Below are 20,070 nucleotides of genomic sequence, written 5' to 3' on the forward strand. Positions count from 1 at the left end.
TGCAAGTTTAACTCTCGTAATTCTGACTTTTTTTTAAATCAAAATTGCAAGTTTATATATCGCAATTTCGACTTTATAACACACAATTACATGTTTATAACTAGCAATTCAGAGAATAAAAGTCAGAATTATGAGATTAAACTTGCAATTGTGAGAAAAAAGTCAGAGTTACGAGATGTAAACTTGGAATTATGAAAAAAAAGTCAGAGTTACAAGATGTAAACTCTTAATTGTGAGAAAAAAAGTCAGAGTTGTGAGATAAAAAGTTGCAATTATCTTTGGCGGAAACAAGCTTTCATACATTTCTGCAAAAAAATAAAAAAAATAAAAAATACCATGGTAAAACCACTGATATTTCAATTGACAGTAAGATGGTAGTTTATTATCCTTTTAAAGTATTTGACTAATTGGTCATGCTCTGTTTTGGTTTGATTGTTCTTTTAGCTCAGCCATATAATGCAGAATTTTACTACGACACTCCAAACCCCATTCGCACCTTGAAGAACAACTATTCCTACATCTTACAGTGGACACAGAGAGAGCCCGGCGCTGTGGACAAAATCATCGGCTACTGGATCAGTCTCCGACAGGTAAACCAAGCACAAACACTGGAAGCTTAATTTACTGCTTCTTTCTTTCCTTCTTTCTTTCTTTCTCTGTGTTGACTCGGTGGGAGGTGGATGAGTAGAATAAGTGTGTTTGTAATAGGAGTCAGGGGAATAGTGTGCTCTATGTAGGGAGCAGACAGCGGATCGATCACTGCTTGTACTGCATTAAAGAGACTCTCAGAACCCCACTGGCCCAACATAAGAACACACAAACTGCCTGATTGGGTCTGTATTTCATCCCTGCTGGGAAAAAACAAAACAGGTCACACACCCTATTGTGGTCAAGCAGGTCTGCACAAGCTTGTAGTCTATCTAATAAACAACAAGCTTGGATTAAAATACAGTGTTGTTAGAGGCCACACTGAGGTTACGTTTCTGTTCTAACAGTGTCATTGATGTAGTAAACTGGCCTTTAGGGTTGACCTTGCAGGCACAAATATTGGTGGTAGCACAAATAAATTGCGAATTGAAGTTGCATATTTATAGCATGCGTGAACCTATTGTGTTTAGAAGCTTGAGTCCTCCTCAACAGAGCTGAATCTGTCCTCATTGTGTCCATCGGACTCGACTTTGCCAGATGGGATTGGATGCTCATGTATAGCTAATTTTATTTCACAGCCATACAGCAATAATTCACATGGTTCTTGCCTTTTGACCCTCATCCCTGAGTCAGCAGTGTGAGGCCGCATGAATATCTGCTTTGTATGTACATCGTACATGAGTCTGGAGAGTTTGCTAAAAAATGAAAATATGTCCCAGTTTCCAATGTTAGGCTCACTGACTGGAAAGACAGCATATTTTTGGCTGCAGAAGGAAAGCTGTTTTGTGTGTTTCTTGCTCATTCACAGATACTTTTTATTCGAGATTTTGTTTCAGAAAATCAGCTTGCTGCGTCATTCTCTCAGAGCAAGCAGCTAGTTAGCGACTAGCTTAGCTGGAAAAATGCGTTTTCAACTATCATATTTTTGCATACGACACATACAAGTGCTGTCATCTTAAATGTTTTTGTCATCCACAGCACTGTAGAATGCGCCAAGCCAAGCTTATACAGATACGACAAAAACTTATTTAGCTGTTCATACTGCAAAAAATCCTTAATGACTATTTTTGCTTACTTTTCTAGTTTTCCCCTTTAACAAGATACATTAATTTGAGAAGCATAACTTGAGAAGCTATTAAAACCTGTTTTCATATAGACTGTATCTTGAATATAAGTTTTTTTTGTTTTTTTTTTACTTCACTGGCAGATTTTTTGACTTGTTTTTAACTTGTTTATTCTTAACACAAGAGAAAACATCTGTGAGTGCAGTAAAACACAACACACCCGTGTTAAAGATGCATTGTCTGAAAACAAGCCATAATATCGTATGCAGTGTTACTTCTCAAGTAAACTGATCTTGTTTTAAGCATTTTAGATAAGTCAAAGCCGTTATGCTGCCTTTAAGATACAGTACTTCCTTTTGGCCAAAGTTCACACTTTGAATTCGGTTCTTAAAATGATACATTTAGTCCTGGTTCACTTAAAGTTAACACTGTGATTTTTAACACTGAACCTAAAGATGAAAAAACAAGTCATAAAAACTCGGTGAGTGTTTTAGCGCAATTTTCTCACCTCATGGGATCACAACACTAAGAGATAGTAAATCTTTTCCTGGATTTTTTTTGTGCGTTCCCGAGATTAGACCTTCCTTAACATAATGCCGAAAACCCGAAGTCTCTAGGTGGTCTGGTTGAGGAGTAGATAGAAGTGCAAGATTGGTGCGCACAGACGCACAGAACAGAAATCATGAGTTAACCAGCGCAATTTCCGGGGGAAAATTGCGCTAAAAAGGCTTTTGTGATGTATATTACCGAACATCCAAAACAATGCGCTTGTTGTGTGAGTGTAGCCTACACACAATGGTATTTTCTAGGGCTGTGAAACGATTAATCACATCCATAATAAAAGTTTGTGTTGACATTATATATACAAAATAAGTATACGCAGTTCACACATAGGCCTATATTAATACACACACATGCATGTATATATTTAAGAAAAATGTGTTATTTATGTATAAAATATTTATATTTATATATAATATAAATTATATATACATGCAAATATTTCTTAAATATATATATGCATGTGTGTGCATTTATATACATAATTTTACACAGTACACACATATATAATGTAAAAACAAACTTTTATTTTGGATGCGATTAATCGCGATTAATCGTTTCACGGGCCTATTATTTTCTACCATCTGAAAACTCACAAAGAGCTTATAAAATATGCAAAGGAGCCAAAACTGCTCCAAGAATTCCTCTGTTGCACACAAATGAAGATCTGCTGCAAGAAGACTATGTTTCTGAAATCTGTACTGAACTGTGATGTGCAACGTGACTCCTATGATGAGCATTCTGTCTTATTTAGGGTTGCATCTTGTGACATCACGTCCTGTTTATGGTTTGTTCAGATGTCTTAGATCCGTGTTGCGTTCGTATTTCAATCAAACCTCATCAAAATTAGTTTGGAAGGGAAAGGGTGGGTCTTGATCCGCCTGTTTGGTGCGCACCAGTGTTTGGATGGCATCATCTCTCATTTCAATTATATAAACTACATCTTTGAAGCATTCGCAGGGATTCCCTCCACCCTCCGTGTCTCGGTTGAAATCTGGGCACTCGGTTCAACAAACAAACACCCACTAACATCTCGGGACGACCCCGGCAGCGGCGGGAGTGCATAGACGCTCCCTCGCCATGGAAACCGCTTCATCAGATTTTTTGATTCCGACGTCCTAATCATCTATTCATAGAAACCTAGCCCAGAGGGGGGCGGCAGGAACGGAAGAGCGTGGATGAATTATGGAAGGAGGCAGGAATCAAAGCGAACGGGGAGGGGGAGATTAGCCACTTGTCTTTGTGAGCATGAATAGCTAATCTTCCCCTGTTTAAAACCTTACCTTAAGTAAGAGTCTACAGGGACCAGTGAATTAACATCCTGACTGCAGCAACCGTGCATTAACTTTTATGAGTGTGTGTGTGTGTGTGTGTGTGTGTGTGGTGGAAAGGGAGACAGATTATAGATGAGTTTCTCAGTAGACTCAGTTGAGTATATGTGCATATTTGATCATAGTAGAATAACAAAGAATGTCTGTGTGAATAGTGAAAAATAGTTCACTATGTGTGTGTGTGTGTGTGTATCTATACGGTCAAGACTGTGCGTTTGTGTGTTTGTCTGTGTATGAATTTGTCCAAGGTGTGAATGCGCCGTGCTGCTTTGCAGTGGTAATGTTGATTAATGTTTTATAGATGTTGCTCTGAGAAATGTAGACAAGAAATGGGAGAGAGAGAGAGAGAGAGGTTAATGAGCTAAAGAAAGCAGTGCTATTGTTTCTCACAGAGAACAAGAGCATTCAATACAGAGGGTTTTAGGCTACGTTCACACTGCGAGCCTTAGTGCTCAATTCTGATTTACTGCTCAGATCAGATTTTATTGTATAGCTGTTCACATTGTTGTTTTAAATGTGGCCAATATCAGATTCCAGTGTGAACAGATTGTGATCCTGAACTGACCCGCATGCGCAAAAGAATGATACACAGATGATACGCAGCACGCTGTGATATGGAAGAAAACACGGATGACAGTAAAGTAAGCGAATACGCATTTATTTATAGTGTGATCTGCCATGGAAGCCAGCGAATTTATGTGCAGGCAATATAATAAAAAAAGACGAGGATGTGAAATAAGAGAGTTTTTAAACATTTATGAAACGAGTCCTCATGTTTTGCTTGTATATAGAGCTGTCACTGTTATATAGTTCTGAGACTGTCCTTCACTGACTACCTTTCGCAATAGTCTTGATAACTTCAGGAATGTTAAATCTCTGAAGTGACTCTCATGAGCACAGAATTGGGACGAATGTTGGTTTAGAGGGACGTAAAAGTCGCATGAATTCCGATTTGACTGTTCAGATCGAGGTCGCGTTGCAAAACATCTGACCTGTATCAGATTTAGGACCACTTATGGAAGTGGCACATAACGGAATTGAAAAGATCAGATTTCATGTGGTTTGTGCTGTTCACACTGCAAAACAGATCTAAGTCACATGTACTCTAAATTAACTCAAACATATGAATAACTTTTAGTTTACTTAACATGCTTTTTTATTAGTTCATTTTTAAAATCATTTTATTTTTTAGCTTTATGCCTTTATTCATATAACAATAATACAATAAATAATGATACAATCAGTTATAATTATTTTAAATAAAAATATGGTATTATTAATAATAAAATAATAATAACAACAGAATACAGTTAGATTATTTAAATAATTTAATCTTTGATCTTTTAGCCTTATTTCCACTTTGAAATTAATTATGGATAGTCAGAATGTAAATAAACTATACATTTTTTATACATAGAAATATAATATTTTTCTGCCTCTCTTGCCTCCTTTGAGAAAACGCCCCTGCTAAAACGTACTTTTGTACTCTCTCTCTTTCTTCTCTCTCTCTCTCTCTCTCTCTCTCTCTCTCTCTCTCTCTCTCTCTCTCTCTCTCTCTCTCTCTCTCTCTTTCTTTACTTAAACACTTTTTCTTCAGCACTTTCATAATAACAGGTGCACAGAGCGCTTTCATTTCAAGAGTGCAGGAATGTTCAGTCGTCTCTGAAATGAGTGCTGTGTTTTTCAGAGAGCGCAGCAAACACCAAGCCTCATTTCTAAAAGCCGTGCCGCTTGTTTACCGGTGTGGAAAACTACAGTCCCTCTAGAATAAACTTGCGCTGACAGAGTAAGATGAGGAACATTCATTACAGATTATTATTTTGAGCTCATATTTCGCAGTTCTTTTTTTTCCATCGTACTGATGTTAAAAAGCTAAACTCCGTATTCAGACATTGTTCTAAATTTGCTGACAAACAACAAATCCAGTTTCATCTTTTAGACACACTTTGTGCCATATGTTACACAGCCACAGGAGACTCAGACAGCTGTCTGCATCTGAACCCGTGCACCAGTGACAGACCTCAGATCAGTGTGGTGAACCACCTCGAGAGAGAGAGAGAGAGAGAGAGAGAGAGAGAGAGAGAGAGAGAGAGAGAGAGAGAGAGAGAGAGAGAGAGAGAGAGAGAGAGAGAATGCATTTACACATCTTTATTGAGCTGTACCTGCAGGGGGAATCCTGCAGCCAGAGAAGTGTGTTTCACAGGCCTCTGCTCACACCTCACACACCTGTGATATTATGAGAGGGTGAGATCTTACAGCTGTGTGTGTGTGTGAGTTTTCGTACATAAAGCCCTATCCGATGTGGTGTAACCCTTAAAGCCGCTCGATTCTGCAAGTTCTTCATCCGTTAATGATTCAGTATATACCATATTCCTGAAGACAAGCGATCAAGACCCAGACCTAGAACCGTTAAAGCCCACTAGACCGAGACCTGTTGCTCTAACAACCATTTTAATGAACTGAAAACTGATTTTTTTGCAACATTTCAGGCTAAGGCTGTTCAGAGTTATGGATTTATTGTGAATTCTCTGTAATGGTGAACATACTGTGCAGACTTATTGAGGAGCTCTTACAATTATTGTGTTCTGACATTGACATGGACACACATTTGTGATTTTCACAAGCAAACAAGCTTTGTGATATTTAAAATAAAAGGATTACAATGTAAAAGATTATTATTGTGTACATAAAGATATGGTGGAATCCGGCTTGTCCCGTAGATGGTCTACTTGCGCGCTTTTAACCTCGCGCACGAGCAGATCCGTTTGCGCTCTGGAGACGGCTTCAGTCTTTCCACTATCAAATTCCATCATGTAAATAGCGAATCTGCCATGGCACGAGCGCAACTGGCTTTTAAAGGGAATGGGAGATGAGACTCTGATTGGTTTAACACACGTAAATCCCAAAACACACCCATTACTCATTATGAGAATAGGGACAACCCTTTTAGACCATGCGCCGCGCGCGCGCCGACCATTTTTCCCGTCGTTAAACTAGCAAAAATGGATTCAGACACGACTTAAGTGAACTTGCGCCCTTCGCTTTAGACCATGCGCTTAGATCGCTAAAATAGGGCCTATAGCTCATTATGATCAGGTCTTTCTCAACGTAATGATACTGTTATTGTTGGCACATACAGCATATGTATTTTTATTTGTAGTAGTCTGTAAGTTATGAGGGAAAATGTCAAAAAAAAAAAAAGTTGCAGTAGCCCCTGGTCTCTTGTAATGGATGTGTGACTGATATCGATGACAGAAAGTACACACACAGAAGGCTGATGCATTACCTGGCGTATGGGAACAAACAGAGAACAACAAATAACTGAATGAAAAAAGACATTCGGAGGTGAAAGATTGTGGGAGGTATAACACACAGGTGTGTGTAGGTTTAGCTATACATGTGAGGGCTAAATGTTCTCACTAATATGTTGAAATATAACCAACTTATGAAGACATTTTATATTAAAAATGCATTTAAAAAAAATATATATATAAAGTAACATGGATATTTTCTCCATTTTTTATTTGTTATAAGCTGTCGTTCAGCTCTTATTTTTAATTTTGTTGTTGTTTTATCTATTTAATTGATGATCCGGTGGATACGTTTTATCAAGTTCATTGATATCATTCTTTAGGAATTTGAAACTCGTGTTCGTATAGTTCAAGGAAAAGTGTTGTTCCCACGGCTAACTAATACGTCAGCACATTTTACTAATTCATTCCATCATTTTAGATAAATCGTTCACACTATATAATAATTAGTTCCCTCTTTTTAATAAATCGTGTCTACATTATATAATAATTGTTCCCTTGTTTTAGTTAAAACAAAACAAGGAATGTATTTAGTACAGTGTGGCCATGATTTACATTATTATTATTCATTAGGCACTGCCACCCTTCCCTGGTGTGTGTGTGTGTGTGTGTGTGGTAATTCAGATGAAGAGAGATACACAGAAAATCCCTGTTAACTGAGAGGAGCAGCCAAGCGGAGACAATTTATCTGTGACTTTTACAAGGCGCACGTGTGTGCGCGTGTGTGCGTGTGTGTGTTAGATACGGCTGTTAAGTCTTGGCATGCATTGTGTAGGCTCAAGTGGGTTTAGTGTTGGACGTGGCAGCACACCACTCCATGTTGCCTTGGTGAACGGCCCAGTAACAGGGGTTTACGGTGGCACTTAATTAGACAGATAACAAATGTGTTTGACCTCACTAGCCAGGTTAACATCACAGCTATGCTTCTACTTCCTATCTGGAAAAGGGGGAACAAAGGATGAAAAAAAGCTTCACACACACACACACACACACTTATTCATGTGTGTCGTGTTTAGAGGGAATGCCGGCGGGTTTACCTGCTGCCTGGGTCTCCATGCGGAGCTGAAGATAATTTCTCATTCCTTTGTGCACTGTTTCCATGGGGCTGCTGCCACGTTTCCCATAATTCCACATGGAAAAAGCCTGGACTGGCGCGGTGCCGTCGGCCCTGTGATTACCACACATCCTCTGGGAGTGAGAGCTGACCTGGAACAGCTCACTGCACATTCATTTCCTCTAATAAGACACAGCTAATTGTTTTTGCGGCACCAAACGGAACTGCAAACTGTTTGTATGAATTGGAGAAATCATAACACAATATGCCGACTTTACCCCTGCCTTACAGTCAATGGTCCATTCTGTCACGACTAGGCAGATGAAGCAGACAGACGAACGCAGATTTGAATGGTAAACAAGATTTAATCCAATAGCAGGTGAACAGAATGTAACAGCATTTTAGCATTCACACGAACAATAACCGACAAGGGACTGAACTGAACACAGGGTAACTGTGTATATATTCTCCCGTTCAGTTCAGTCCCTTGTTGGTTATTGTTCGTGTGAATGCTAAAATGCTGTTACATTCTGGGGAACTAAATGTAACAGCCTGGCATATGGGAACTACCTTTGAATGGGGTACAAACCTTTGAATGGTAGTGTATGGTTTCCAAAAAATAAAAAAATAAATTAAGCAGCACTGTTTTCAACATTGATAATAATAAAGAATGTTTCTTGAGCAGCAACTCATCATATTAGAATGATTTCTGAAGGATCACGTGACTGAAGCCTGGAGTAATGATGCTGAAAATTCAGCTTTACCATCACAGAAATGTATTACATTTTAAAACATTTTACAACAGAAAACAGTTATTTTAAATTATAATAATATTTCACAATATTACTGTTTTTACTGTAATTTTGATCAAATAAATACAGCCTGGGTGAGCATAAGAGAAAAAACAAGTAATAAAAACTCAGTGAGTGTTTTAGCGCAATTTTCTGACGTCATGGGATCACAACACTAAGAGATAGTCAATCTTTTTATGGTGTTTTTTTTTTTTTTTTTTTTTTTTTTTGTGCGTTCCTGAGATTAGACCTTCCTTAACATAATGCCGAAAACCCGAAGTCTCTAGGTGGTCTGGTTGAGGAGGAGATAGAAGTGCAAGATTGGTGCGCACAGACAGAACAGAAATCATGAGTTAACAATCGCAATTTTGTCCGTTGGAAAATTGCGCTAAAAAAATATATGTTTCCAAACCAAAATATATTTATTTTGAAGGTTCAACTTGAATATACTTCCTTATGCCATGCCGTTTACAACATATATTTAGAATATATTTGAAATCTATGTGTCCAGAAGTTTTTCTGTATGGATTACTTCTGTGGTGGTAACAAACCTGAGTAAACAGGGTAGAAAGTTATACCTTCACCATTACCTTTTGCGCTATTGAACTTGTAGTACACAGTACCTGCAATAGTAAATGCCTTTTTGTAAAGTGAATAAATACGTTTAAAGGGGAAATCACAAAGCTTAGGCATAAAACACACACACACACACACACACACACACGCACACACACACACACACACACACACACACACACACACACGCACACACACACACACACACACACACACACACACAATGCTATTGTTTCGCTAAAATTTCTTCAGAAATGCCTCAAACCCAGCAGCATTCAGAGGCGTTGTGTATATCCCACAGGAAAGCCAAAGTAGAGAATGACAAGTTGATCTGTTTCAGCAAGTGTTCTTAGTCAGCACACTGCTGTTGTGCCTGAGGAAAGACTTGGAAAGCTTCTTACAGCAGGGTGGCTTGATACCAGCTGACCTTGCACTCAGCAAATCATTGCACTGAAGGCCTTTCTGTGGTTTGTGGAGGTTAGAGATGTACAACACTGTGTGTGATGCAACAAGTTTCTGTCCTCACTGAAAAGGAAAATGCTTATGAAAGTGAAAAGCCATAAAGTCAGATGAGCGATTGTCTGTGTCCATGCAGTCACTGACATACTGCAGTTTCTTCTATCTTCCCCCTCTCCTTTTTTTTCATGACACAGTTACCAATCCAAAATAATGCCAGCTCTACTTATGAGACACACGGCTATATGCAATTCGTTATTGTTGCGTGATTCTGTTTAAAAAAACAGCTGAGGAATAATAATAGTGCAACATTTGACATCAGTGTTGTATCATCCATAAATTTCAAAGCTTAATGATTTTTTAAGTGATTTTAAGTGCAACTTTTTTCAAACAAGTAATTACTTATTCATGTTTATCATGAGTTACTCCACAGATGGAAACACAAAAGACATCAACACATAAAAACAATAATTTCTTCAAAAAGGTGGAATTATAAAACATTTAATAATGTACTAATATACATGTGTATATGTATATATACACTACCATTCATAAGTTGGAGTCAGTAAGATTTTAGTAACTCAGCAATGATACATTCATTTCAAAAGTGACAGTAAAGACATTTCTAATGTTATAAAATATTTCTTTCATCATTCATCAACTTGTCACAGAACCCGTCACAGTTTATTGGGCAGCAATTCGGCATATTGATTTCTGAAGGATCATGTGACACTGAAGACTGATGCAAGTAATGATGCTGAAATAAATTGCAGAAAAAAAAAAAACCCATTTAAATATATTTGAAAAAGTATTAAAATAGAAAACAGATATTTAAAATGGTTATAATATTTCACAAAAAAATTATACTTTTTGATCAAATAAATGCAGCCTTGGTGAGCATACGTGATTTCTTTCAAAAACATTAAAAACAATTTTTTAATGATCCCACCGATCCTTACCGATCCCGACACACACCCATGATCCTTACCGATCCCAAAAGTTTGAACTGTAGTGTATGATTTTATGTTAAGACAAGTATAAATGGTAATCATAATCATTGAATATTCCTCTCGTTGCAGAACCGACAGATGGTTTTGTCCAAGCAGATCACCACTAAAGAGCCAGTGAAAGGTGTGCTGATGTCCTACCAGCTGACGGACTTGCGTATTCCCCTGTCGTATGAGGTCAGCCTTACTCCCATAACTAACTACGGCACCGGAAACACAGTCACACGCACCATACAGTACTCCGAACGTAAGTCCCCTTACACTTATGCAAGTCATTTGGTATTTGCATCATATGACATGCAATATGTCAATTGTTGAATGTGTAGGCTCCTCGTATCTATTTACTTTTGTATTGATGTTTAAATGCACAGAGATCTGCAATATATCTGCAGTATATTTCATATTCACTGGAAGTTTCATTTCATGAAAGTTCATATTTTACATTCAGGTTGGAAAACTACAATATTGTTTAATTGTGATATCTTGATATTTTTATGTGGGCAAGCACAAAGCAAAGCTGGGCTATTTGTGGAATGGGAATCTGAGCCAGAATTGTTAAATTCCTCATGATTTCCATCAACAGAGGTCATGCATTTCAAATGTGAGGTTTCACTTTTGGGATTATGTTAAATTGAGATGTCGAAAGTATGGCAGCCATCGTGTGTTGAGTTAGCTGATGGCTGCAGAACAGCGGGAACAGGCCAGCGGTTTCAGTGCCAGAGCGGAGTCTGAATCTCAGAAACGGCTGATAGAATCTAATCCCATTGGATAATCTTTCAATCTTACACTCCCAATCTCAGCACTTGCTCTCAGCAGACCAAAAAATGGCCAACCTCCAGAATAAATGGACTGCTGGAAGACATCGAACCCTTCTTCTGTGATACACACAAAAATTCCATACACGAGTATACACTTTAAATTGGGTTATATACCATATGTATGATATATTTTAGTTTCTGCTACTATTATTAATGCATACAAATGTTTTTCATTAATGTGTTATATCATTTATAGATATTTTATATTATACTAAAATGTCTGGTAAGATATATGTAAGTATTTATTTATTTATTTATTGCTATTACTTAAAAAAAAAAAAAAAAAAAAAAAATTTATATATATATATATATATATATTTGCTTTATTGATTAATATTATTTTATTTTATATCCATGTTTGGTAAAAAAAGTATGGATGTAAATATTATTTATTGATTTATTGTTAATTATGCTATTTAGTACTACATTACATATTTTTATATTGGTCTCTATAATGGAAAATTATATCTTGTGTTTATTAAGTGTAGAAAAAATGCCTTTTAACTACTTTTTACAGATTTTATTGCTTGCATTGCATTAAAAAATTGTAATCTAATTTCTAATTTAAAAATAGTAAATTAATAATTTGGTTAAAATAATAAGTGAAGATTATACAAAACGTATAATCAAAACAAAACGTTAGTGCTATTTTTGAGGAATTATATAAATATTGTAAAATATACTGTATATGTATTTAGTATTTGTCAAAAGGCTGAAAAATATAGTTTTTTTAAGTAGTGTTTTGTAGTTATATCATACAGCCTTGTGTGATGTATGTATGTATGTATATATATTTATATAATCTTTATTTCTTTTCTCATGCAGCCTACACTTATCCAAGACCTTCAGGTAAGACAGTTCTTTACTTTTTCTTTCCATGATGCTTTTGTGCGTGTTGTCTTTCTCTCTCCTCTAAACCGTCCTCCCATCTCATGCTTGCCCTGCCTTTCAGTTATTCCCAATTAAATTCAACACAGTTCTACTGGCAGCATAAGCACAGAGCTTTGCCAAAAAGCTACAAAGAAAAGAAAAAAAAAAACATAAATTAAAACAGACTGAAGATCAGCAGAGTAAATTGAAGAGCTGGATGCTTGTGGAGGGGAGAGAATGGTGATTTCAAACCACAACACGGAAATCCTGCATTCTTCTCTATTAATTCGCTCTGTCTTCTCTCACACACGGAAAATGAGTCAATCAGCCATTTAAAGTGTGAATTGAGACGTTCTGGGTGACTAACTACAGTATTCTGTGTTTGTTAAATGAGGGTAATCGCTGTGAACGTCACAATATGCTGAGAGTACTTCAGTTCTCCAGAGGAGCCTGTCGAGAAGCCTCCTTACATTAAAACCTACAGACCTTCTCCTTCGATTTGCTCATCAGTATTAGGCCAGAAAAAATACTTTATGCAAGTACGCAAACGCAGGTGCGAATGCTTACCCATGCTGAACAGATGGAGCTGCATTCTTGCGCTATTATGAGGCAAATGTCAGCTTCAGATTGCACACCCACAATCATTCTGATGTATATTGCACTTAAATTCCCATATGATTTTTCATTTGCAATGCTTCATTTGGGACAATCTTTGACCTGAACGAGAAAACGGACAGTTTTTGCTAATGGCTGCTATAGCGCCCCTTGTATCAATGCTTATAAATTGTGCTTCAACATATTTTAATATTCAGTATCACATTTTTGCATTCATGAGCTTGCGTAGAGTATTTTTTTACTTTAATCATTACATGCAGTTAGTGCCAATTAACTAGTAAGGTGAATCTCGAATCCGTTTCATGTATTTGTGTGTTTAGATCAAGTGTGTGGCTTTGAGGATATCAGGATATGTGGGTTCACTCAAGACCGCAGCGATGTGTTTGACTGGACCAGACAGAACCATCTTACCCAGAATCCCAAGCGGTCGGTTAATACAGGGCCTGATACGGACAGGAGTGGGACGAAAGAAGGTAAAAACACGCACAAATTACATCCTCAGCCACCAACACACTATCACAGTAATTATGGGTGTATACATTTGTAAAGAAACATTTTCTATTCAATTCAAATGTATTTTAATAGTGCTTTTTCAAACTAAATATCGTACCTTTACAGAATTTTTCCAGTGGAAACTCCATAGAAAGACACACTTGTATCCTTATTTTATTTTATTTTATTTTATTTTATTTTATTTTATTTTATTTTATTTTATTTTATTTTATTTTATTTTATTTTATTTTATTTTATTTTATTTTATTATTTAATTAAATTTTATTTAATTTTATTTTATTTTATTTTATTTTATTTTATTTTATTTTATTTAATTTTATTTTATTTTATTTTATTTTATTTTATTTTATTTTATTTTATTTTATTTTATTTTATTTTATTTTATTTTATTTTGAATTTTTTATTTATTTATTATTATTTATTTTTTTATATTTTTTTTTATTATAATTTTTTATTTTATATATATATATATATATATATATATATATATAAAATAAAAAATTATAATAAAAAAAAAAATTATATACATATAATCCCAAGCGGTCGGTTAATACAGGGCCTGATACGGACAGGAGTATATATATATATATATATATATATATATATATATATATATATATATATATATATAATACATGTCATGTCATTGACCCATATATATATATATATATATATATATATATATATATAATTTTTGTATTTTTTTTAATATTTTTTTTTATTATTATTATTTGCTCCTGCCCTCTTTGAAAAACCTTGTGGTAACAAGTACTTTTGTACTTTCCTTCTGCAATAAAGGTTTCTACATGTACATTGAGACGTCGCGGCCCCGTGAGGCCGGGGATCGAGCTCGTCTGCTCTCTCCACTGTACAACGTGACGGCAGCGCGAGGACCAACGGGGACCAACAGAACCCCATACTGTGTCTCCTTCTACTACAACATGAACGGGAAACATATTGGTGAGCCTTTAACCCTAGTCTGAATTCCCACCGTCTCAGTCAGAAAGACAAAAACATTTTAATTCTCGATTTTGAAACCTATTTTACTTTGGTTACCTGTTGTTTTGCTGTTGCATTCATGGAGAATTGATTGGATAGTGGAAAGTTGTCTCGATATGACAGGTTGTAAGTTTAAGGACGTTGTTTTCCTGCATGAAAATTGTGCGTGTGCATACACATGTATTTATACTTCAGCTTCTAACTTGAGTTTGCTGTGTCTTGAAAAGTGCTCTCCTCTACCAGAGCATTGAGCTGAATCTGTCAAGGAAAGTACAGTGCTTTATGAGTAGCGTTCATCAGAAGGTCAAAGACAGTGAAGGACACAGACAGTCAGAGAGAGAGGTGATGTCATCCACACATCCATTACTTATTTATTGTGACTGTTAAAACATTAAGGTTTGTTTCAAAGTGACATCTGTCTATTCTCTTTGCTCCAAGAGAGTCTTGTGTGTGTCTGTGTGTGTGTGTGTGTGTGTGTGTGTGTGTGTGTGTGTGTGTGTCCTGGTAAACCCTACATTATGGGGACAAAATTTCCCCACAAAGATGGCAATTTCCAAAATCCTTTGTCCTTGTGGGGACATTTTTTGATCCTCACGTGGAAAACTACTTATAAATCATGCCAAGTGATGTTTTTTGATAACGTAAAAATGCAGAAAGTTTACTGTGATGGGTAGGTTTAGGAGTAGTGTTAGTGTAAAGTGATAGAATATACAGTTTGTACAGTATAAAAACATTATGTCTATGGAAAGTGCCCATAAAACATGAAAACACATCAGCGTCACACAGTAGTAATTTTAACAGAGTACACTTCACACACAACATTGGCTAGAATTGTCAATTTGTAATTAGATTAACATGTTATATACGCTACGCTATTTTTAGTTTTTCACTCGTCACAATGCATTATGGAATTGTCTATGTTAAGGAAACATGTGACGCTGCCTCGGGGGCCTTTCACACAGGACACGTTCTATCATCCGTCTACATTTTCATTGTTGTTTTATGGCAACGTGCTAAGTAGGCGTCTGTGCCACTTTTTTTAAGACACCATGTCACGTTAAATTAAGTTCAACTTTTAATGTTCTTTGAGACGTTGTGGTCGATTCCTCTGCACTGTTTTTAGCTGTTTTTTAATGCAAGAACATGTCCTGTGTGAACGGCCACTTAGAACGCTATTAAAAGAAGGTCTCTTGAAAAGCTAACCCGAATTAGCCTCTGAATCGCACCTAAAATACTTTTTAATTAGACAGTGGACTGTTTTGGAGCAGAGCCTTCTAGAAATGTGTTTGTTTGCTCAGGATACTATATATATGTGTGTGGGTGGTGGGGATTTACTATAGTTTGATGATAAAACTGTCCCTAGAAGTAAGCTAAATCTGACAAAACCTCTCTATTACGACCTCAAAGGCATAAATAACTCATAAAACAGTAAATAATGTTGTTATAATTTAAAAAGATGCAACATGAACAGTGATTAATGGGTGTTTTTGATGGGGTTCAAAGATCTGTAACTCTCTGGGAACAACCTGTTATCACACACTTGTACACACAGCCTTTAATTGCTCATTAATGTAAGGAATTTATCACAGAAAACTCCTTCAAGCAAAGTTTCGACAGCAGACCAAAAGTTTTTGTTGTTGTTTAACTCATTTTTCAGCTTGACAAATAAAGTAACCGAAACGTCCTGTTTCCCCTCGCTTTTTATCTGCGCTCTCTTTTCAAACTTTATCAGCCCATTAACGGCTCATAAATTGTGCTTCTCTCCCTCTCTTTCTCCTCTTCTACATCTCTCTCTCTCTCTGACTGTCTGTCTGCTTTACTTTCACTCCACTTCATTTCTTTACCTGTGCGTCTCCGCTGTCTGTCTCCTGTTCTAATGAGACGAGCCCGTTTAATTATTTGCCAGTTGCCACTCATGACACGGGCTGGGCTCGCGATGGGGGGCGGCTGGTGAACACACAACACACTTCAATCTGTTCGGCTTTCCAACGGCATTTTGGACTCCCTGCTGCAGGCCTGCACTGTATATTTCAAAGGGTATGTTTTATTAATTCCATTGCTATTTAGGAGTCGGAGAGGACAGCAGGTCCTTAATGAAAATTAAAATTGAAAGGCGAATCACATTAATCATGATCAAAATCACCCTAGGGTGTACATGCACATAACCTCATACTCAAGCTGTCTACTAAAGCTCTCCAACCCATCATATTTGTCTCTGTCTGCTTTTAAATGAGAGTTGCCGGTTTAGAAGTATTTTTGTTTCCTACTACAGTATTGGAGTATCGGTATAAACTACCTTTGACCATTCTTTTACATTGAGCTGAATCCGGAAGAAATATCACAGGTTCCAATATATATATATATATATATATATATATATATATATATATATATATATATATATATATATATATATACACACTCTACAAAGCATGTAGAGGTCTGTAATTTTTATCATAGGTACATTTCAACTGTGAGAGATGAACTCTAAAACAAAAATCCAGAAAATCACATTGTATGATTTAAAAAAAAAAAAAATTGCATTTTATTGCATGACATAAGTATTTGATCACCTACCAACCAGTAAGAATTCCGGATCTCACAGACCTGTTAGTTTTTCTTTAAGAAGCCCTCCTGTTCTCCACTCATTACCTGTATTAACTGCACCTGTTTGAACTCGTTAGCTGTATAAAAGACACCTGTCCACACACTCAATCAAACAGACTCCAACCTCTCCACAATGGCCAAGACCAGAGAGCTGTGTAAGGACATCAGGGATAAAATTGTAGACCTGCACAAGGCTGGGATGGGCTACAGGACAATAGGCAAGCAGCTTGGTGAGAAGGAACACCTGTTGGCGCAATTATTAGAAAATGGAAGAAGTTAAAGATGGGACACCATCGGTCTGGGGCACCATGCAAGATCTCACCTCGTGGGGCATCAATGGTAAATGGTAAATGGACTGCATTTATATAGCGCTTTCACAGACCTATGGCCACCAAAGCGCTTTACATTGCCTCACATTCACCCATTCACTCACTCATTCATACACCGACGGCGGTGTCAGCCATGCAAGGCGCCATCCAGCTCGTCGGGAGCAGCTGGGGTTAGGTGTCTTGCTCATGGACACCTCGACACTTGGTCAAGTGGAACCAGGGATTGAACCACCAACCTTTCGGTTTGTAGACAACCTACATGAACCACTGAGCCACTGCCGCCCCCATCAATGATCATGAGGAAGGTGAGGGATCAGCCCAGAACTACACAGCAGGACCTGGTCAATGACCTGAAGAGAGCTGGGACCACAGTCTCAAAGAAAACCATTAGTAAAATCCTGCAGCGCACACAAGGTCCTCCTGCTCAAGCCAGCGCATGTCAAGGCCCGTCTGAAGTTTGCCAATGACCATCTGGATGATCCAGAGGAGGAATGTGAGAATGTCATGTGGTCTGATGAGACACAAATAGAGCTTTTTGGTCTAAACTCCACTCGCCATGTTTGGAGGAAGAAAAAGGATGAGTACAACCTCAAAAACACCATCCCAACCGTGAAGCATGGAGGTGGAAACATCATTCTTTGGGGATGCTTTTCTGCAAAGGGGACAGGACGACTGCACCGTATTGAGGGGAGGATGGATGGGGCCATGTATCGCGAGATCTTGGCCAACAACCTCCTTCCCTCAGTAAGAGCATTGAAGATGGGTCGTGGCTGGGTCTTCCAGCATGACAACGACCCGAAACACACAGCCAGGGCAACTAAGGAGTGGCTCCGTAAGAAGCATCTCAAGGTCCTGGAGTGGCCTAGCCAGTCTCCAGACCTGAACCCAATAGAAAATCTTTGGAGGGAGCTGAAAGTCCGTATTGCCCAGCGACAGCCCCGAAACCTGAAGGATCTGGAGAAGGTCTGTATGGAGGAGTGGGCCAAAATCCCTCCTGCAGTGTGTGCAAACCTGGTCAAGAACTACAGGAAATGTATGATCTCTGTAATTGCAAACAAAGGTTTCTGTACCAAATTAGAATGATTTCTGAAGGATCATGTGACACTGAAGAAAGGAGTAATGATGCTGAAAATTCAGCTTTGTCATCGCAGGAATAAATAACATTTTAAAATCCAGTTAAATCAGATATATATTGTAATAATATTTACTAAGATTTCTGTTTTACTATATTTTTGATCAAATAAAGGCTTGATGACTATAAGAGACTTCTTTCAAAAACATTAAAAATTGTAATGTTCCCAAACTTTTGACCAGCACTGTATATACATATCGAAATTAATCGAATAGCTTAGCAACATGTTAACGACAAACAAAGTGTGATATTTTATTGATTAATTAATTTATATCAGAATCTCTGCTGGAGAAAAAACAGTTTAAACTACATAAGATGGTTTTCTGGTGTGGTATTACTGATCTCCCTGTCCAAAACCCTCATAAAACCATCAGAACAGACTGGCATAATCAGCTTGACCAGACTGGATTGAACAGTTTTCATCTCTATCCTTCACGCGACTTGTCGCAGTGATCTGTTATAGTCTGGATGTTGGCGTCATATATCTGCTGATTACTGTCTGTGTGCACTAATCTGCTAATCATTAGCCTGTGCATTGGCATGTGGGCGGCACTGTGGGCACAGATGCTAAACTGAGAAGGAGGCACAGCTGGCTCGACTCTCATTACATGAGACGCCCTACTGAGAGACAGACGTCCCTGTTAGCAATCTTAACGTGTAGGACTGTGTTAGCCGCTCGACGCTGGCCATAAATTACAACCTCATTAGCAGTATGAGAGCTTAGACTTTTATTTGCGCCACTGTGCTTGCATTAGATTTGATTACATCCCAATTAGCAATTGAAGAGATTAGCTCTGCGTTGGTTATGCCACACTAGCATTAGATTCAGCAGAGCTTAATCAGCACATTGAGACTTTAGCCTTGCGCTATTTGCAGAACAACATACTACACATAATAGATACAAAAGTTCAAAAGTTTAGGTTTTTAAGTTTTTCAAAAAGCTCTCTAATACTCAGATGTTTGAGCTATTTGATTCTTCACCTGCACGGAGACAGATTTGATCACATCTTAACATCTCTCTATGTGTGTGTGTAGTATATTCAGTTACCTGGAGGCTTGTCTCTGTTTGATAACCCTACAGAAAAAGGATGAGCGATAGGACTGTGAAGCTTTGTGGGTATTGATGGACTCGATCTACTCCATCCATGTTTTGATCATCATTCTGAATCTGATCTGGACATAGTCCTTGACAAAAATGTTATGCTCTCAGCTTTTTGTTCAAAATGTTGCTTTTTAATCAAACTTACCCACATTCTAGTGTTGATTTTTTTTTTTTAAATGCATGGAGCTATATATATATATATATATATATATATATATATATATATATATATATTAAAGGTAGTGTAGGTAGGATTGTTATAAAAAAACTTTTTTCCAAATTTGTT

At 37.2% G+C, this 20,070-nt stretch overlaps 1 protein-coding gene across 1 annotated transcript in view; it reads left to right on the top strand.

Moving 5' to 3' along the window:
- The window catches only part of mdga1 (MAM domain containing glycosylphosphatidylinositol anchor 1), a 203,208-nt gene that overhangs the window by 148,798 nt on the left and 34,340 nt on the right, over positions 1-20,070 (top strand). The window contains exons 11-15 of the mRNA XM_084093329.1: positions 445-590; positions 10,872-11,046; positions 12,443-12,466; positions 13,423-13,575; positions 14,414-14,575. Of these exons, the coding sequence (XP_083949455.1) occupies positions 445-590; positions 10,872-11,046; positions 12,443-12,466; positions 13,423-13,575; positions 14,414-14,575 (660 nt within the window). The remainder of the gene's footprint in view (positions 1-444; positions 591-10,871; positions 11,047-12,442; positions 12,467-13,422; positions 13,576-14,413; positions 14,576-20,070) is intronic.

This window comes from Abramis brama (assembly GCF_963993115.1).
Source record: "Abramis brama genome assembly, chromosome: 19".
Taxonomy (NCBI): Eukaryota; Metazoa; Chordata; class Actinopteri; order Cypriniformes; family Leuciscidae; genus Abramis; species Abramis brama.